The 22,033-nt window shown below is 43.2% G+C and overlaps 1 protein-coding gene and 1 long non-coding RNA gene across 2 annotated transcripts in view; one reads left to right on the forward strand and one right to left on the reverse strand.

Moving 5' to 3' along the window:
* sall3a (spalt-like transcription factor 3a) overlaps positions 1-14,541 on the reverse strand; it is a 29,090-nt gene extending 14,549 nt beyond the window's left edge. Inside the window, 3 exon segments of the mRNA XM_034175380.1 lie at positions 2,524-4,606; positions 4,609-5,684; positions 13,177-14,541. Of these exon segments, the coding sequence (XP_034031271.1) occupies positions 2,524-4,606; positions 4,609-5,684; positions 13,177-13,258 (3,241 nt within the window). The 5' untranslated portion in view covers positions 13,259-14,541.
* Positions 14,542-20,177: 5,636 nt separating this feature from the next.
* LOC117514793 overlaps positions 20,178-22,033 on the forward strand; it is a 93,760-nt gene continuing 91,904 nt past the window's right edge. The window contains exon 1 of the long non-coding RNA XR_004561961.1: positions 20,178-20,402. This is a non-coding gene — a long non-coding RNA (uncharacterized LOC117514793). The remainder of the gene's footprint in view (positions 20,403-22,033) is intronic.

The following is a 22,033-nucleotide window of genomic DNA, read 5'->3' on the forward strand; positions in this document are numbered from 1 at the left end:
ACATTAATTACTTTCCTTTGCTGCAGCTAGACTGCATTATTTAGGCTGATTTCACATGATAAGCGTTGGGTGGTGCGCTGGGAGTCGGGTAGGCCGTACTGTGCTGGGTTTTGGGAATCTGCACTCAAGCAAACACTGACTCAGTCATTTGACAGATCGATTATGAACTTACCTTTGAAACATGAGATAACAACGGAATTCCAATATCTTTGCTAATCACCTTTTTACCCATGGATGAAAGGTGATTGAGGGAAGAAAGGAACTGGACGTGATATATGTAGACCTGGGTTCCATTCCTGGTCACGCTGCCCTGACTGTGTCCTTGGACAAGACACTTCGTTTGCAATGCTCCAGTCCGCCCAGCTTGAAATGGGCGCTAGCCTTGATGTGGGAAGTACCCTGTGATGGACTGGCATTCCATCCAGAAGGAGCTGCAGACTCACCCAGTCCAGTCTCCACTATCTGGGGACAAACACTGGTATCAAGGGGCCTCAGGACCAGTAGGTATAGGACTTCCTACTGCTTTTAACCCAGACCACTCCAATTCCATCCACCCCCTTTTAACCATCCCTGGTTCTCAAGACCAGGCACCTAAGTGGCTCTACTCTACTCTTTTCTACTCTCCTATTTTACTCTTCCTTTTTAGATATTTAGATATACCTTATCATACTAGCATAGTTCCACCTTAGAATTGGAATATAATATATAAGATATACCTTACTGAATTTTCATATACGTCTACACTATTGTCACACATTGTCAGTTTCATTCAACTACCACTGGATGTGTTAGGATTGGGAACAGATAGATAGGAGTAACAGGAATCTGCACTGACCTTTACAGTATTTGTACAGTACAGTATTTAAATGCTGCAGCTAGAGTACTAACGGGGACTAGAAGGAGAGAGCATATCTCACCCATATTGGCCTCTCTTCATTGGCTTCCTGTTAATTCTAGAATAGAATTTAAAATTCTTCTTCTTACTTATAAGGTTTTGAATAATCAGGTCCCATCTTATCTTAGGGACCTCGTAGTACCATATCACCCCAATAGAGCGCTTCGTTCTCAGAGTGCAGGCTTACTTGTAGTTCCTAGGGTTTGTAAGAGTAGAATGGGAGGCAGAGCCTTCAGCTTTCAGGCTCCTCTCCTGTGGAACCAGCTCCCAATTCAGATCAGGGAGACAGACACCCTCTCTACTTTTAAGATTAGGCTTAAAACTTTCCTTTTTGCTAAAGCTTATAGTTAGGGCTGGATCAGGTGACCCTGAACCATCCCTTAGTTATGCTGCTATAGACGTAGACTGCTGGGGGGTTCCCATGATGCACTGAGTGTTTCTTTCTCTTTTTGCTCTGTATGCACCACTCTGCATTTAATCATTAGTGATTGATCTCTGCTCCCCTCCACAGCATGTCTTTTTCCTGGTTCTCTCCCTCAGCCCCAACCAGTCCCAGCAGAAGACTGCCCCTCCCTGAGCCTGGTTCTGCTGGAGGTTTCTTCCTGTTAAAAGGGAGTTTTTCCTTCCCACTGTCGCCAAGTGCTTGCTCACAGGGGGTCGTTTTGACCGTTGGGGTTTTTCTGTAATTATTGTATGGCCTTGCCTTACAATATAAAGTGCCTTGGGGCAGCTGTTTGTTGTGATTTGGCGCTATATAAATAAAATTGATTTGATTTTGATTTGATATTTCCAAAGAACAAAGCAAAGCCTCAGCACTACTCTAACTTGATACTTGAATGTCCTAACAAAATACGTGAAACTACATAGTTTTAGTAAGTCCAAACCATCCCTGAACTTTTTGGGGAGTCGGAGAAGACACTTGTCTTACTGACAGATCATGTCACTGTTGCATGCTTGGAAGTCGGCAGCGGGTGACCTAGAAGGCACCGAGCTGTGAGTCTGAGCTCTACCTGGATAGGTTCAAGTTGTTTCATACTGCTTGCTACAAAGTCACGTGATATTCAATGCCACGAGGTCGTGCCATGCTGATTAAATCAATTAATCCTGGAGTCCTCTGAATGCTAAATCCTGCAATAAGCTATGTGTAAATAAGAAGATTTTAGGGTTTTTGAGCAAATTTTGGGGAGCTGGCAGAACTGAGTGATTGGTGTCATTGCACAGGGGTGGTTTCAGAAGCTTCTTAAAGATTAACCTTTGTGGCACATAATTTGAATAATTGTACCACACCTATTGGAAATGTTGGCCAGAAAGCTGAATTTGTGTGATCTTTTAGGAGAACAGGTAAGCAGACATTCCGTGTTGCACGCTGTACTCAACATGGCGACTGAAGGTCACCGCGGAGCTCAGAACACACAATACCAGAACTCCAAACTCAGTGCAACACTCAAATACCTTCAAAATGCAATGCCAGGCTGATGGAACTTATTAAAATGCATTGATATAACATTTGGTATGACGTTGATGGCATTTTAAATTGCTGCAGGATACAAATAAAAGGTATTTCATTTATGTTGCATAAGATAGACTGATACTGCTCTGCGAGCCGGGTTGATTTTGCACATACACACCTCTGTCTCTGCTGAGAAACAACATGTTGAAGTGGCTCTCCTCCTTGATAAAGTGCCTGCCTGGTTGAGTGGCAGTCAGGTCGAGGGCCCCCATGCCTTCAGCTGCAGAAAGTGGAGATGGGGTCTCTGATTTTTCCAACTTCACCGTTGTGAAGCCGGCTGCATTGTTCTCCTGGCTCTCCTCTGCTGTCATACCGCTGCTGCTGTTATTATTGTTGAGTGTACCTGGGGACTTGGACCGCTGGCTCTCAGAATGGCTGTGGGCTGGGGACAAATGCTGCATTGAGCCAGAGGACTCAGACAAAGCCGGGCTCCCCAAGCTTTGACCTTCAGCATCCCCCACTGCCGACAGCGAATCAGCGCCAAAGCAATCAGTCTCTCCTCCGAAGCTGCTGCCGCCATTCTGTGTAGGTTTCTGACCAAACGAACGGGCCATGTTGGCTGTGGAGTCAATCATTTTCATCTGATTTTCCATAGCAGCAATGCTGGACATGATGGAGGTTGGTGGGGAGCTTCCAGGGGAATAAGGTTTCGATGGATCCACTTCTCCTTCTTTTAAGTCAGACTCATCATCCATCGCTTGCTCCATTTCATCCAGGAGGTCATCGTCATAATTGCTCATTGCATCTAAGCTCTTCTCATCAAAGGACAGGTCAGTATCCATCTCCTGGAGGCTTTCAGGGATTGGGGTGTTGGGGATCTGTCCTCCCATGTGCATGCGGATGTGTTGCTGTAGCACAACAGCATTGGTGAACTTCTTTTGACATATAGGGCAGGAGTGCTGGACACGAAGTGGGGGCTTTGACCTGTGGACGCCAAAGTGTGTTTTCAGGTTTCCCTTGGTGGTGAAGGCCCGCCCACATATTTTGCATTTGAAAGGCCTCTCTCCAGTGTGGATACGGTAGTGCATCTTGAGAGCACTCTGACAGCTAAGAACACGATGACAGATAACACACTGGTTAGGATCAGTCATCTTCTTGTCAATATTCTCAACAAGTTGCTGCAGTTTTGAAGTCTCTGATGTTTGCATAGAGTCTAGAAGACCTCCAAAGGGAAACTTGGCCTTAAACTGGTCTGACAGCATAGGGAGGACAGGACGTGAGACAGGATTAGTAGCAGAGTTGGGGCTAGTGATGGAATCAATGACCTGCCCGTTGCTTGACGATGTAGTGGAAGTGACGGTAGCAGAAAGGACAACTTGAGTTACTGTAGTTGTGGTAGTAGTGTTCTCTCCTGGCCTTGTAGAGCAACTTGGGGGCAGTAGAACACCTTCAGGTTTCAAGAGTGGAGGTGCATCACTCCCTAGGCTGGGTTTTGGGGAGGGTGACATAGTGGTCATGCCAGAGTCACTGACAATATTCGGGGACAAAGATGCACACTCACTTGAGGGTGGAGAGGGCCTCTGAGGAGACCTACTGAGGGGTGTGAGGCTCGGAGACTCGCCAAAACCTCCCATCATACTCGGCAATGTAGGAGGGAGCTGAAGCCCGACTGAGGTGGGAACAGTGGGCAGGACAGGTTTGCTGTCTAGCCATGTAGTTACAGGTTTTTCTGGTGGCAGAGACATGCCATATGGAATGCCTGAGCTTGTGGGTACATTGTCCAGGTATTCTGGCACAGGATACGGGTTCATCTGAATATGGGGATATTTTTCTTTGTGCCTCTGGAAGTGTACTTTCAGGTTACCCTTGGTGGAGAAACGATTTCCACATATGTTACATTTGTAGGGCCTCTCACCAGTGTGGGAGCGCAGATGGATCTGTAGGGCACTGTCACTGCCAAACACCTTCGCACAGAACCGACACTTATGCTTGAAGAATGGGTCCTCTGAGCTGGGCTTAGTGTCAAACACAGATACGTTAGGAGGCTTGCCCTTACGATGCTTCATCAGAGCAGAAAGGGGGTCGAGAGCGTTCGCCGTGGCTGCTATACTAGCCAGCGGGTTGGGGAAGATCACGCTGCTGGATGAACTGTGAGGTATCAGTGGTAGACTGGAAGTGGCGCTCGGGACGCTGCTGTGGCAGAGCGACGGAGGTGTGGTGGAGTTCCTGGGTAGCACTGAGCTGCTGCTGATGATGATGCCACACCAGCTACACTGCTGCTAGTGCTAATACTGTTATTTGTTACAGAGGATGAGGAGGCTGGAAGAAGAGATGACAATCCCGTGCCACTAGGGGCAGGGAACATTGAATTACTTGACGAAGTGCTGGGGATTGAAGAGCTGGACAGCTGACTGCCACTTTGTGGTGTTTGGGACAGAGGCCCTTCTATCGTTGAGGTCAGAGGTGAAGCGCCTTGACCACTGACTGTGGCTGGTAACCGAACGGGCAGCTGATGGACAGGGGGCGTGATGAAGTTGTGGAGCTGTAGCTGACTTGGAACAGGGGGGACACAGTTGGACGTGGGGCTCTGGGTTGCAGCAGCAGTGCCATGTTGGTGGTTGAGGGCCAGCTGGGAGGCAGACTGTCTGTTCATCAGAGCCACCTGGCTGCGTATTTGTTCTATCAGCTGCAGCTGGTGGATCTGCTGCTGCTGCAGGGCCATCAGCTGGTCCAGAATCATGGGAATAGCCATGGTGGAAACGCCATTGCCCGCTGCCGCCCTCACACTCTGTGAAAACTGGGCTACCGCTACCCGGGTTCCGTGCAGCGTCTCCAAGGTGACATTGGTGCTTGGCATAGCATAGTCTGTAACCGCGGCTGGGACGGCATCATTGATTTGAGGTAAGGAGCTGTCCGGCTCGGGAGACGCCACATCTCTTTCTTCGGGGTCCATGCTTTTTTCAGGAGACAGTTCCAGCTCCATCTGCTCATCCTCCCTTTCTAAGACAGTGATGCCGTTTAAGGCTGCCGTCTCTGGGATGTCAAGTTCCTCCCCAGAAGGACTGTGGTTGCCCTCTCTGGGGTCCTCGCTGTCATCCTGCTCACTGGGGCAGCTGGGTTCGGGGGACGGCTCGGCGGGGTACTCCTGGGAGGGGTTCGGTGTGTCCTCATTGTCGTTGATGATGAGCACCAGCGGGTTCTTGGTGCAGCTCTTTAAATGTTCACAGAAGTCTGACCACTTGAAGAACTCGGCGCAGCACTTCTCACACACATGCGTCTCCTCGCTGCCGCTGCGACTCTCGTTCCCGCTGTCGGCGTCATCCAGCACATCGCCTCGGGCTAAACACAAAGGGTGGGGCGGGGGGCATGGAGAGAGTGGGAAAAGAAGAATTAATGAATAAATAATCAATAAAGAATCCACATGTATTTTGCAGAGCAGTGCTGCAAAGATTTAACCTTTGATTTTTTTTCCTCCTCTTTTAGCATAACCAAAATCAATACTTTTTCCCCCTCTGAACAAATTACCCCAGTTCACCAATTCTCAAGACCCGGGTTTGCACATTCTCACCCTCTCCATAGTGCAGTTAATAATTTTCTTTGTGCAATCCATCAAATTATGAGGGCCTATCAATTGTGGATACTGCCGCTTAATGAAATTCCATAGAACCCATTGATTTCCAATATTTCATACAATTCACGGCCACCTCATCTGTTGGGTACAAATCAGGACTTTGATGGCCCCATTAGGATTCCCCTCTGCTACGAAGCTCCGTCATTTCCACCTGAATTTCAAAGGCTCTGGCTTTTTTTTTTTATTTGGCATTGCTAAGGTGAGACTTCTGCACGGCACCTTTGACACATTCTGGTAACGTGAAGAGGAAATTATTCATCCAAAAAACTTCCAACTGTGATCATTTAGAAGGTTTTACCTAAGAAAAAATACATATATTCTCATCTAATGAATGCATTCTCAAGCTGACATCCTCTTCTATCTTTTCTTTTTTGGAATAAAGCTGCTGCCACGACAGCAACGTCTCTGATTGGCCACTTCCTCGTCTGCAAGCAACCATCAATCAAACAATTTTGGGACACGACTGAACTTACACCGGATCCAAACGCTGCAAAATCACCTCCTTTTATGATTATTTTTCTGCGTGTATTTGAGCAGTGTTTCGGCACGTCTCTGTAAATACGTCCGTCGCATTTAGTGCCCCAAAATGTGCTCGAGTGCCACCACGCCGTCATCTGTGTACACAGTTTTCACTCTAAGAAGCAGCATGTACCGTATCAGGCCACATAACTCATTTCACAACAAACATTTTGGATATTTTTATGGGATTTTACTGCAAACGAAAGTAGTTTAATTCATCCAAAGATGGCTGCTAAAACATTTCATGGCTATAAAACGCTTCATAATTCTTACAGTTGTTTACAGGAAGCTAATGCTAACACAGAAATGGGATACACGATGGCGCATTTAAAAATGCGTGTTTGGTTTTATTAGCAGCCGTGCACAGCTTTGCAGTGATCTGTGTTCTCCAGTGTAATCTGGAAGAGTTTTTTTTTTTCTGGAGTGTGTCAGCTTGGTTTGAAAGCGGAGCAGGCCGTGACCAAGAAGACGTGAAACATTCGTGTCAACTGCAGTGACGCATTACAGAAGAAATTCATCACTCCTCCGGTAATTTGTGGCCAAAGGCAACGCGAGCCATCGAGGTCTGCTGTGTGTGAGACTTAATGTCTTATCTCCACAAAGGCTGCGGATACAACACACCCGGACACAAAATTGTACAATTGCAGGAAAGATTTGGCAACAAAATATATTGAGGAGAAATTTCCAGACAACTGTCCAAAAAGTTGCACTGCATCTACTTTCAGATAAACTCCCAGAAACACAGATCTGTAAACTCTGTATAGGAAATAGAAATATTACATAAACTCTGTCTTTTTTTATGCAGAGTGGAGAAGTCAGCGACACGTGACAGCACGCTGAAAATGTCCTTAGCACGGCAGCGGACAGCAGAACTCATTTCCATAATTGAGGGTTGAAAGGTCAGCGCAAATGAGTGGGCATTGTGTTGAGCTGATTAGTTATTAGAACGGTATTACTGTCAATCTCTTTTATTCATTCATACAATTACAAGTGGGGGCCTTTGTGTGCCGCTGACCTCACAAACATGCACAGCCAAACACACAAAGAACACGTGCATACACACACACACACACACACACACACAGATTAACGCATGAAAACCGGCCACAATGATTTTTTTTTTGCAGCCGCTGGAGAATATTCAACCACGTGTGTTTGCACAGACCAAAGAACAAAACGTGCTCCATGTTTTAATGCACTGCTTATTTTTCTGATTAACCACCATAAATTATGACAGAGAATTTTAAACACTTCGGTTTCTTGCATGCAATAATTATTTGAAAGTACTGGTTTGTTTGGACCAACACTCACCTTCTCCCCACCCAAAAAGATGTATAGATATATAATTTACAGTTGCAAGAGCAAGTACAAACATTCATATTTGAGATTCTGCAAGTCCAACATTATATATTATATATTATAATATATATAATATATATATATATTTATATATATATATATATATATATAACATTCCCAATAAATTAGTACAGCAATTTGTCAAATATCAAAATAGTTGCTGGAAATTTTGTTTTTACATTTTTTTCTTGTCCCAATTAATTTCAGTTGTGAGTTTCCTCTTTTACCCCACTCATATATATATATATAATATAAATATATATATTATATATATACACCCACAAAATTACCATGAGAATTATAATCAAATATCAAGGTTGTGTGAATATTTCCTGTTGCTTTTTTACTTTTTTCTTGTTCCATTTAATTTTAGCCCCTTAGAAATTGGAAATCACTGGAAATAATCATTTTTTGTAAAAAAAAAAAAAAAAAAATATTACTTTATGTAAAAAATTCAAAGCTCCAAAATTCTTTGTTTTTTTTTCAAAACTGTGCACATTAGCAAACTGAAACAATGTTTTTAGTAAAAAAAAAAAAAAAAAAAAAAGAATTGTCAGCAGGGTTTTTTTTTTGTAAATTCTGGCTGTTGTGAAGATCAACAATCAGAATTCTAAAAAAAATACAAAAAAACTGTGGAAATGTTAAGATGTCGCCTATGTGAAGGATTTCAGTTTGTCGTGGTCTTGATGTCCTGCTGAAGGTGACATTTTGTGTTTGTGTGATTGTTATTTTCAGGACAGCAAGAAAGAGCAGTGTGTGTGTGTGTGTGTGTGGGGGGGGGGGGGGTATTGATTCTCCTATAGCATGAGAAAAGGAAGGATTTTTTTTAATGCAGTCCGTGTTTCATTCCTCCAAGAGTCTTCATTTACTCAGATGCAAATTTGAAGCTGGACGTGGTCAATGGGGGAATTGTGCCCGGAATCTGCGAGGCCGCTGCTTGCTCAGCAATCTTTGGCGCGCTAACTGAAACCGCTAATCTGACACATATCACACGAGGTATTCATGCTTTCCCATTGATTCTGTGAAAGCCACAGAGCCAAGCAGCATCTCAGATTCTTCTCCATTTCCAGTCTCAGATGGAAAATTAGTGATGTTTGATCTGATGATGATTTTTACATGATTTCTTTCAGGGTGCACTGAAAGGAACTCGTGCCATTTGTGCACTGCTCCTCTGAATTTCATTTACATGAAGCCAAGGGGACTCTGAAAACTCCACTTATGGCACCCCCCACAACACCCCGCCCCCCACCCCACCCCTTTTTAAAATGCATTCTTCTCAAGCGTCTCAGGACCGCTTAGGACCCTTAAGGAGAGATGCATCACTGTGGGTCCACAGTGGGAGAAAGGACGTGGATGCAGGAGTGCAAATAAGGAAGAGGCCTGCAACCTTCAACAAATCCTGGCTATTCTAATCCACACCACCGCCCGCTCACTTTAATGTGCAAATTATTTATCAGTTATTTGTTTTCATTTATGGATTTTAATGTGCTATTTTATTTGTTGGCTCTTGCAGAAAAATAACACCTAGTTATTTTCTTTATGAGCTTTTGTGAAATATTACTGTAAAAGTTGCAGCAATTAATCAATTATTGAACAAATCGCCAACTATTTTGATGATTGATTAATAGTTTTCAGTGTGTGTTTTTTAATGTCAAATTTTTTTATTTCACCTTCTTAAATGTGAATATTTTCTGGTTTCTTTCCTCCTTTCTGACAATAACCTGAATATCTCACAGACATTTGAAAACATCGTTTTTCACCTTTGTTTTTTTTTTGACATTTTATGGAGCAAACAGCTAATCAATTAATTGACAAAATAACTGACAGACTGATCGCTATTGAAAATAATAATGAGTTGCAGCCTTGCACTGCTCGAGATTTATCATTTGCAATTTTCAAATAACAGATTTTTGTTTTTTATGGCCACCGGACAGTAAATGCATCCACAGTAAACAAAGTCTGCTGGAATGCATCGGCCACACTTTGAGGCTCCTCGGCTCTGCGTGGCATCGTTGTGCTGCAGGGTGTACAGTGGTATCTGCACTGACAGAGGGGCCTTTGTCGCTGCCTGCAGATGTTTGAGCCCAAAAACATTAACGATTTGTTTGTGCAAGCGTTTTGCAATACAGTATTCAATGACGGCACTCCTTGCAGATGGCCGTGACACATGTCACGATGGCTTTTCTCTGTCTCTGGCTGTCTCTCTTTCGAGATCTGGGCTCACAAATGAGGAGGAGGTTGTTGGATTTAATGGACGTCCATCCTCAGCAGATGAAACGCAAGTTTAAAAGCATTAAGTGGTGAGATTCTTGGAAATAATTAAGAGATTCTTCATTCCTTGAGGGTTTACACTCAAATATACAAATAACTTCTAAGAATCATGCAAACAGCGAGTGGCCGTCGCCAAGTCTGCCTCAGAGATGACTCGAGAACTTCCTCTAAAGACCAAAATCCACTTGTCTGCTGTTTAATAACCCTGCTGTCTCGCTTCGTCCTTCCTCTCAATCACGATCTCACTTGTTCATGTGTGTTTTCGGCAGCGAGTAGTAATTAACACGCAGCCATATTTGAGTGCCTTCTTGAAGACATCTTTGGCACGACGATGTGGGTGGTCCGCAGGCCTGCACCCAATGGTGAGAGGGGATTAAAACAAAAACCAAACAAAAGCCTAGCTGCAGGGGAAGTGGGCGACGACCGTAGCCGTCACTGTAAGTGGAAGCTTTCCTCACTGTGCAGCATTTGGCCCCTTGTAACTTCATCACTGCAGCGACAGCTAAAACTTCCACGTAACGGGTTTCAAGAATGCAAATGTGTCTCAACATGAACGCTGAGGCCAACAGCGGGTGACGCTGATCACATCCTGTGCTTTTAACCTTAATGTTAGAAACTCTGAGGTCAAAAATAGAAGCAGATCTGCACTTTTCGAGCGTGTCATCGTCATCGTCCACCACTGGTGCACCTTTGGTAGCACTGAGGTCCGTGGACGTGGCAGCGACATCGAAAGCCCATCGCTGTTCCCACTGTGTGAGACACGACCGAGCTGCTTCTACCAAGGTCAGCAGCTCACGTGTGTGCACCGGGAGCTTGACATCGAGTGACCAGGACCGGGCTGACAGGACCAGACTGGGGTTAAAGTCAGCAAGGCTTTATGAAGGCACTCCTGATCCAGCTGCTCATCTGCACCCCCCTCCCCACCCCACCACAACACCCAGGGGGGTGGGGGGTGGCAACAGTCCGGAAGGCCTGAGGGCCAAATAATGTGCCAACACACATGCTTGTTGGCACTTTTGTTTTTCACCTTGCCCAGGATGCAGCACTTTGGCTTTGGAAGCTGCAGTTCACAACAATGTCTTTTAAATGAATCAGATGAAACCAAATAGTTTGCTCTGTCAGCTTTAGGAGAACTTGCTGGATGGATAGAATAGTTTAGCACAAGTTTTTCTCTTAGCAAGTCACACTGTCCTGCACAAATTTATCATCCAAAGCGAGCGTGACGATGCAAACGTTTTGATTTTCTTCTACATTTTCTGCAAAATTTGCCAAAACGAGTGTTGCGATGAGCAGCGCCTTCGGCAATCAGAACGTGGTGGAGATGCGAAAATGCACTCACAGTCTGATGTACGGTTGGTATTATTAGGTTTATTTATGTGCCTGGGATGACTGACCTCTGCCTAAAGGTTTGGGAAAACAAGCGAAGCGAGACACGACTGTGGCCCCCAACACAAAATAACCTTAAGACGGTGCATCTGCCTGCAATCGTGCAGGAGTGGAGGTGTTAAAACTGCAAAACAAAAGCTCCAATAATGGGATGTGAGTGCTGTCAAAGTTTAACAAAAAGTGCACAACCCCCCCCCCCCCCCCCTTTATTTTAAAAAAGCAGCACATTTTATTCTTGTCCTAAAAGGAGAGCACCTGATGGATGCTTCTCATCCGTGGGAACTCTCGGAAGGTTCACGTCAGCGTGTTTGTGTCTAAATGTGATTTGAGCCGAAATTACAAATCCACAGAGTAAACTGAATAGCTGAGAGGCATCAGGGTGATTCTCCTCACACCAACGTTTCCTCATGCAAAGAGAGCTGATCCCCAGAGATTACATCATGCGCTGGAAGTGTTTTCACCAACATGGGCCAAGACAGAGAGAGGAATAAATAATAGCAGTGATTTGTTCTGAGTGCAAACAGCTTCATGCAGAGAAAGAAATCTGATCAGTTGAGCTGGAGGGAATAATAAATAAAGAAGTGGGGAAAAGTGATGAATTTCTTAGATTGCAGAATTTAAAATGAAGACAAATTTTAGGTGCGTTTGCTTGTGTAAAAAATGAGTAAAATTAAATATATTTTTTAAAGAGAGTGCAAAAACAAAATAAAAAAAAACGATGACTCGGATTTTTTCTTTTAAAAGTCCAGCTGTCCTGCTGCTCTTCCTCCAGCATTTTCACTTTGGTAAATGTTTGACTTTTATCTGTATAATGATCGTTTTATTGCTCAAAAGGCTGCGTACAGAATAAAAGCTGAATGGGCCTTTTTCTTTTTCTTCCCCCACATGGCGAGGACGAGTCCTGTCCAAACCATCTTGTCTACACTGTGCGAGAAAGGGAACAATCAACTGTGCTAAATTTATGTGAGGGGGGTAAACAAAAACATTTCCATAACAAAACCAGCCTTCGACCTGCAGCAGAATCCGCTTTTCGCTCCTTGGAGAGGCAGACAGGCGCGCAGGGACAAAAGGTTCTGAATGCAAAATTAAAATAAGAAAAAATGAAAATAAAAATAGAATTTAAATAATAGATAATATGTATCTTATTTTGATTAGATGTGTTTACAATTAAATTTAAAAAAATGAACACATTACACGCGATGGTTTCCAATGTATTAAATTGTGTGTGCGTATTTTACGCACGCTTGGAAATCCAGTTTGGGATGTCTGACGTGAGAAATTATGAATAAATCATCTCCAGTTCGGTAGTTTTAAAAGAAAGGCCTTTTTTAAAAGGCCTCCAATCGCATATTCATAAATGCCACGGAGGCAAATGATATTAATTAACACAAAAACCACTGCAAGATTATTCGCTCCCAAAAATAGATGAAGTGGTGAAACGTGCGAATAAATGAGAATTTAAACAAAACAAATTTCATTCCCCGTCCGGAGAAACGCACTGAAATATTTTAACTTTTTCTTTTTTGTCCATTATTAAATTTAAAATGTAAAGGATAAACTTTAAATCAACACTAGCGGAAATCGTTGGCAAGACTTTGAATTTGTGCTAAAGTGTGCACAAGTGGAATGTATGAATGAATGAATGCGTGAGTGTGGTGCGCTCACCGTGCTCGGAGAGGACACCGGCTAATGCTGGATCTTCGTCCGACTTGAGGTGCTGCGGCTTGGCTTGCTTGCGTCGGGACATGCTGTCGGTGCTGAAGATGCTGCTGCTGCTTTGGCGCTCCGAGAGGTCTCTGCGTTTTGCAGATACATCAGCGATGAACGAATGAATCAACACGCGCACGACGACGACAACAACAACAACAAAAGTTCACAAATAGGCTGGGGGAAGGGGGGGGGGGGGTGATATCAGAAATTAGCCGGTGGCGCTGCTGTTACTGTGCGTCAGATTGCGCATGTCGCTATCATAATTATGATCGTGAATAACGCTCGGCGATGAATGTGATCGCGTGAAGGTGGGGAGGATTGGCTGGAGTCCAGCGGATGCGCACTGAATATGGTAATGAGGCACGGACTCGGCAATTAGTCGCTTCACTCTCACACTTTATCCGTCTCTTTTCTCTTTCAGCCTTCCCCAACAACACAACAAATCTCTCTTGTGCTTCAACCTCGGGGGGTCTCCAGTTTCTTTCTTTTTTTCTCCTTTTTTTTTTTACTGACCCAGAAGTGCTGCAGATTCAGCGCCTCGTCTCATCTTCCAAAACTTCAGAAAGCGTCTTCTCTCAGAGCGCGTCTGGACATCTTTGGCTCAGTCCAACTTTTTTCGTTTTCTTTTTTTCCTGCGCCGATGCTTCTGCTTGAGATGTTTAAAGTTTTCTCTTGATGGACATCTTTCCAGTAAAGTAGCAGCAGCCGTTTGCTTGAAGAAATGAATCGTTACTACTAAGTTTTAGTTTGATTGCATGTTTTTTTTGTTGTTGTTTGTTTTTTGTTTTTTTGTTTATCGCTGCAACTCCAAACTTTTACGCACGTCTTCCGCGCAAAAGCTGTCCTGGCTCGTTCCGGATGAACTCTTATGAATTCGATTAAAAAAAAAAAAAAAAAAAAAACTAAAAAAAGAAAAAAGAAAAAAAAAAGTGAAGCAGCTTCGGTCCTGCCCTCCGTCTCCTCTCCGTCCTTGCCGTCTTTTTTAGCTCCCGTGTGCGCCTCCGCTTGTGCGCGCTCTCAAACGTCTTTATGTGAAGCAGCCGGCGGATAAGTCTTGGTTTGTTTTTGTTTCTTTTTCCTCCCCACCTGAAACCTTCACGCGGGTTCTTCCTGTCGGTCGGTGGAAAACAACTTTGCGGCGGTGTGGGTGACAGCGCGCTGCGGCGGCGGTGCGTCCGTGGCTGCGTGTGACGGGGAGCGCGCGCTGTGTGCGAGTTTACCCCCACGCTGAGGTGCAGCCCATTGCTTTGAGCCACCACTAGGATGTACCACCACGTTACTGTTCACACTCCAGGGTGAACAGCTTTGACCTCCCACCGCACACAACATGTCACGGCTCTCAGGGAGCCTCCGCCCGCGCGGGACAGCCTGTCATATGAATCTGACACAGTCGTTTCTTTTTTTTTTTTGGAGGGGTGGGAGGGGGCTTGTGGTCGGATCCACATCACAACTTCATTTCAGCATGTTTGACATATTTGACAGCTACCAGAGCCAAAAAATTAAAGCGCATTATGTAAAAGCTGCAGGCCCAAAAGTGACGTCATATAAATGTTTGTACACTTTGAGGTTTGGTGATAATGACACCAAAACTAAACCAGATTATCTGATTTAAAACATCTTTACATGAGTGCTGCTGCTGTGTAGAAGAGAGGAATGTTGGTCATTAGAAAAAAAAAATGTGTTGTGTTATGAGAACCAAAGCAGATTTTTGCTCAGAGCTTTATGATGTCATTATACAAGCACTGTACACTAAGATGAAAGGAAAACTGACAACTATAATGAAACTGATGAAACAAAACATCACCACCAAAACTTTACTCAATCCTTCCTCAAACCAAAAAACATCTTCACACAAAATGTCATCATGTTATCTGTTAGTCAGTGGAGATAACTGAAAAAAATGTCAACCAGTCCCACAAAACCTGGTTGTTAAGAAAACATAACGTGCAATGACCATATTTCTTCCAGAATATAATTCATAGTGAAGTATCGCCAGAGTATAAAAGAAAAGGTTCTTGAAGAGGAAAAAAAATTATCAACATTTTAATTTGGGATTGTTGTAGTGTACTTCTATTACTGACATTTATTTCTTGGAGTTTATTTTGTTTATTGTTCTGGGAAAGTCAAATATAAATAGTATTATATATTGTTACAATTACAAATCAGTTTTTTAATAGCTTGGGAGGTCCTGCCACTTATAATCCTGAAATATCATAACAATTTGCTTTTCTGTTTTAAACAACTGCATTTTGTGGAAGCAGTTCACATAACTATATGACGTAAACATTTTTTTTTTTTACAGTGTAGACAGACCATTTAGATTGGGATATTTCCAAAAAGGAGCAATAGTATGTCTGTTTATGTGTAATAAAGATGCTTTTCTGACATCATAACGCACCACTTTTCTTAAAATGATTAGTCAATTAAGAAGAAGAAAAGATGAAGAAGAACAACAAAAAAATGAATAAAATTTAGGCCAGTATGTGTCATCTCTGAATTTAATCAAGAGCCACTACTTTATAAAAATATATTAAAATCCTTCAAAAATATATGTTGAGATATATTTCATTTAAATAAACAGACAGGTGATCTGCTGTCAGTTGGTGGCAGTAACACTTTGTGTGTGTGTGTGTGTGTGTGTGTGTGTTTTCAATAAGTGACTTTTACTTTGGGCCTGCTCCAAATGTTTGCAATAATTTCTGCATTTTTTTAATCGTGCATAATTGCTTGTGATTGTCACAATGAAATAATCACTTCTGATGATCACATGTTTTGAGAACAAAAAAAAAAAAATCCACAAAAACATTTTTGCAGTGAATTGTTGCGCCCCCCCCCCAACCCCCTACTTCCTCCCTCCAGTCAGGAGGAGGGGACAATTCAGTCACAGCTGCCCCACTCTCCCCTCCTCCTCCTCCTCTTGTCTGTTTGACTTGTCTATTCCCATGTGCCTGTGCCCCCCCCACCCCCCGCACCCCCCAGTGCGCTCATATGAGAGACAAATCTGTTGACAACAAGGTCATCCTGTGAGCAAAGTTTCTCCTCTTTCTCCTCCTCAGAAGTTATGTGCAAAAGCCTGTTATTATCTGGTATTAATAGATGCAGCCCCAGGAAGACAAAATCAGCTATTGATAATTGCAAGGAGTCTACGGCAGCTACTGTATCGATCGGCGTGTCCTCCACTCCCCTGCTGCTTGGAGATAAGGAGACACTCTCTTTAGAGCAATATAATTTCTTTTGACCTATCTGCTTGCTACAGACTTATGATGAATAGCCAGAGAGGCTGAAGTCTTTTATCACCAAAGTTACCGCCTTGATATAATATTGATTCTTTATAACTAGCTCGCCACACAAAAATCAAAGTGTCCACTTGGCCGTCATCATCATCAATATCATCACAAAGGCGGAGGAACGGAGATCTCTCCAAAGAGGAGCTTTAACAATCCTCTAATCTTTATGTAGCTGATGATTAAAGGCTCGCTGGTGTGTTTTTTCCCGAAAGAGCTCAGATTCGTTTGAAAAAATTGGCAGGGAATTTTTGATTGACAGTGGTTTTGTGGTGTACATGTAACACCGGCCTTTCAGAATCAACATAACACTGAATTTAAAAAAGAAGAAGAAAGAAAAAAAAGGGATTGCACAGTGCTGTCAAATGGTAAAAGTCACAGTAGGGGAGACCAGGACAAGTGAAACTAAATGGACTGCATTTATATAGCGCTTTTCCATCTGCAATCAGATGCTCAAAGCGCTTTACAGTTATGCCTCACATTCACCCCGCTGCCATAGAAGGTGCTCGCTACACACTGGGAGCAATAGGGGATTAAGGACCTTGCGCAAAGGCCCTTAGTGATGTTCCAGTCAGGCGGGGATTTGAACTGAGGATCTTCTGGTCTCAAGCCCAACACCTTAACCACTAGACCATCATCTCCCCCAAAACAATGGGAGATTCGTAGCTTGACTGTAAATGTGATCTGAGATCAATGAGGACGTGGAAACAGGTGAGCCCAATCCCACGTTTGTTTGTGATACCGTCACGTTTTCATGATGTGGTCAAATTTCAGACACTATTTTTAACCCGAACGGTAACCATACTCCCCCCCCCCCCCCACCCTTTTTCCTGAAGGTATCACAAACTGGCGTGCGATAGAGTTGAACCAAACAAACCAGCTGCTTCACAAAATGACACACTGCTTTGAAAGGCCTAAAACCAATCAATGAAACAATTGATTCATGCAGTCATTTATATATGATGAAATCACAGAGCTGCCAACCATCTCGCATTGGGCGGCATTTACACCCATGTCCCACGTCCCGCAAGAGTGTGTGTGTGGGACGCCCATTAGTCCCACAGTTGTGTGGGTCTGGACCCCCGCCCCCCCCAGTTACACTCCATCCCGCATTGGTATATTCAAATGTTGGCAGGTATGAAATCATCATGATGATAGACTTCTATAATGAGCTCAATGCAATAAATTAAACAATTTTGTAAGAAAATACATTTTTTCTAAATGTTCAAAATTCAAAATGAAACACCTGCTTCAGAAAATGATGAGAATTGTTTCTGGCCTCATTTCAGGCTGAATGAAGCTTCATTTCATTCCTAAAATGAGACCATTCTGATGTAAATTAGTTGAAAATATCATTATTGCAGTAATTTTAGCTTCTATTCTCACATGTCCTCAGTTTTGGGTTTCTTAACGTTGGTGTATTTCAATTAGACATCAAATATGACACTGAAAACAGCTGTTCTTTAGCTATTTGTTGGCACATAATTTAAAATCTATAACATAAAAAAGTATTACAAGCATTGAAACAAAGTGTGTTACAAATGTCCCAGATCTCCCAGATTTTACTGACAGCAGTCTGTGCTCCAGTAGAGACATGTGCAAAATTCTTCAAGCCCAAGATTACACAAATCCATCAACATTCAAAAATACAACAATAAGTAGTACTTGTGTTTCTGTACACTATATACACACTTTCCCATTCAAGTGAGCGGCAAACTGTGTTTGACAGGCAGTTCATACAATTTTGAAAATGTTTCTTATTCATTTGATGCTTATGAAAATTTGTTGTGAAATATATGAAAAAATGGTGCACAAAAATTTGTATATATTGTGCAGTTTTTGTACATATCCCATGTAATTTCTGGGAGTAGATGACCGATCATCAAACTGGAAAACAAAGTGGTAAGTTATCTTTTACTGATAATGTTATCATCATCATTATTACATCAATGTTACTGATTAATGTTATTATTATTGATATTCTAACCTTTAGCCAAACTTTAACAAAAATGCAAACATGCTCGAGAATTCATAGTAATCTGCGCAAACTTTAGTCCCTAATTTTTTTGTATCATATCATATGAACTACTATATCTCATGGCATGTTGTCATTCAGCATCATGAAATATACATTAATCTGTTACTTCGTGATATTGTCACGAAAAGGGAGCACAAATTTATTCTAATACATTCCATGAGGGGTCCACAAAATCAAAAGTGCTTTGTGGGGGGGGGGTCTGGGGGAGTTATGGTTAGGTGAAGGGGTAAGGTTAGTAATAAGATAAAAAAAAAAGTCACGAAAATTTGACTCATTTCGTGATGGGAGCATGAAAAAAAACTCATGAGACTGGGTTGCATATGAAACGCGTCATGAGAATATGTTGCCATGTTTAACACTCTGAGCGTGTTAACCGGCTAATTCTTACATTTCAAAACACTGAGGTAGAACAAAGTCAGACAGCATGAGTCAGGAACTCCTTTATCTCATTTCCCACTCACTCAAGGTTGGCGCTGAGAGAGTAGAATTAACACTATGTTATTTAAAACTATTTCAGGGTAACATCAATGTGGTTGAAATTAACAAGAGAACCAAAACACTTTACACTGACGAGCTTTTACACTGGAAAATATACAGATAAATCAGCTGTAATCAGTACAGGACTGTGCCAAGAAACAAATATAAAAACAAACTACAAGTAGGAATTCATACTTCTGTAAACTAAAATATTAAATATCTTGTATGACAGCCTTTAAATCTTACTGGGTGTTTCTGAACAATTTCTATTTTAATGAAGTGCCTCTTTTTGCATTTTGGACAGCTGCGTGTTGCACCACAGCAACATTTACAGGACACACAACCCAGTCTCACCACAGTTCATTAATCTATGGGTTCGTGACTGGGCCATTTTTTTTGTAACGGGGGGCACAAATGTGGGGTGAAGGGGGGTCTGGAGGTGTCATGGTTAATGTTTGTGCAGGGTACACACTTGGTTGATTGTAAATAGTAAAATTAACCCCCCCCCCCCCCAAAAAAAAAGAAAAAAAAGTGAGACTGGGCTGACACACATGTTGTGCCCAACATGACTGTTGCCATGGCTAAACAAAAGCCGTCAGGCCCATCAATCTATCAAACAAAGACACTGTTGGTACGTCTACTGTTGAATTACAGAGAAGGACTTTGAAATTCAAAGTCCTGAGCAGAAACCAGTCACACTTTGGGCTAGAGGGAATCTTACCATTTAGTTGGATTTACTTCAGGATCATGTTGTGTTTGGGCTCATTTCATTCTAGAGAATATTCAGGACTGTCACTGTTTTTGAGGAACAGTGATTTTTGAACATCCTGAGCAGTACTTTCCAGGACACCGCCCCCCCCCCAATGCCTGAGCCGCTTCAGCTTTAACAGGTTCCAACTGAATTGCTAAGCCTGATTGTTTTGTTCTCATATTGGCACAGACAAACACCCAGTGACCTCAAACGGCTCTTTAATTGGCTAAAGCATGAAAGAAAAAAAAGGCACAATATGTGCCTTTTAGTTTATGGTGCGCCTCAGTGGTTGTCGGGGTTTTTTGCTCCGTGGAAACCCCATGGAGGCTGTTCCAGCGGTGCCACTCCACTCACCGACAGAGGGGAGAGCGCTGCTGGTGGAAGAGCAGGAGGAGGAAGAGGAGGAGAAGAGAGGGAGAGGAAAAACGTGTAATCACCCAAACATCCACTTTTAGCCGTTCCACCCCCCCACTGGATGCGCGTTAAGGTAAGAAAAAAGCCGCTTTGTGGTCCGAGCTGCGGCGCACAGACTGCTGTCACAGGTCCTCTGCTCCCTCACAGGAGGCAGCCGGTTTGGACTGCACTGCGGACACTGAGAGGACGGACCGGGCCGCCGAGGACGCGCCGAGAGGTAAGTGACGCTCAGAGCTTCATCTGCTGCGTCCATGCGTCAAACACGAGGGACTGGACGTGACTGCTGGAAACGCGAGGATGTTTTCCGGATTCACCCCACCCCCTCCCCAAAACACACACTTTTTTTTAATTTGATACCTGCGTTTCACAGCGTGTAACATACTGCAGAAGTTAGTTGCGCAGTTTGACAATTCGTGTTATTTACGCGCGGCAGTTGGCGCACGGACGCATTTCCGCAGACTCACTACAGCCTGTCAGAGAACACCAAGGCTGCAATCTGCACCAATCACAGACCAGATGCAACTTTTTTTTCATCCATCATGAACATATATGACAACATGAGCTGTATGTGACTTTTCTGAAAAATAGTCTGGTAATCAAAATTAAAATTAGTCATTGATACTTTGTAGTATTTTAGAAGTGCAGATTGATTTGTTTAAAAATTCATTCATTCATTTTCTGCTGCTTATCCGGGTTTGGGTCAAGGTTTGCAGCAGATGAAGCAGCTCATCCTACACTTCCCTATCCTCAACCAAGTTACAGTGAATCCAGAAACTATTCACAGTGCTTCACTTTTTCCATATTTTATTGTTACAGTCTTATTCCAAAATTTATGAAATTAATTTTTTCCTCAAAATTCTACACACAATACCCCATAATGACAATGTGAAAAAGTTTTTTTTTTTTTTTGTAAATTTATTGAAAAAAAAAAACAAAACAAAAAAAAACTAAGCAATCACTTGTACATAAGTATTCACAGCCTTTGCCATGAAGTTCATAATTGAGCTCAGGTGCCTCCTGTTTCCACTGATCATCCTTGAGATGTTTCTACAGCTTAATTAGAGTCCACCTGGGGAAAATTCAGTTGATTGGACATGATTTGGAAAGACACACACCTGTCTGCATATAAGGTCCCACAGTTGGCAGTCAGAGACAGGATTGTCTGGAGGCACGAATCTGGGGAAGGGTACAGAAACATTTCTGCTGCTTTGAAGGTCCCAATGAGGATAGTGGCCTCCATCATCTGTAAATGGAAGAAGTTCAGATCCACCAGGACTTTTCCTACAGCTGGCCGCCCATCGAAATGGAGCAATCGGGGGTCTTAGTCAGGGAGGTGAGCAGGAACCCCATGGTCATTCTGTCAGAGCTCCAGCATTCCTCTGTGGAGAGAAGACAACCTTCCAGAAGGACAACCATCTCTGCAGCAATCCACCAATCAGGCCTGTATGGTGAAGACGGAAGCCACTCCTTAGTAAAAGGCACATGGCAGCCCACCTGGAGTTTGACAAAAGTTACCCGAAGACCATGAGGAACAAAATTCTCTGGTCTGATGAGACAAAGATTGAACTCTTTGGCGTCATGTTTGAAGGAAACCAGGCACCATCCCTACAGTGAAGCATGGTGGTGGCAGCTTCATGCTGTGGAGATGTTTTTCAGCAGCAGGAACTGGGAGACTAGTCAGGATTGAGGGAAAGATGAATGCAGCAATGTACAGAGACATCCTGGATGAAAACCTGCTCCAGGGCGCTCTTGACCTAAGACTGGGGTGACAGGTCCTCTTTCAGCAGGACAATGAACCTAAGCACACAGCCAAGACAGCAAAGGAGTGGCTTCAGGTCAACTCTGTGA

The sequence above is a fragment of the Thalassophryne amazonica genome, chromosome 7 (assembly GCF_902500255.1).
Source record: "Thalassophryne amazonica chromosome 7, fThaAma1.1, whole genome shotgun sequence".
Taxonomy (NCBI): Eukaryota; Metazoa; Chordata; class Actinopteri; order Batrachoidiformes; family Batrachoididae; genus Thalassophryne; species Thalassophryne amazonica.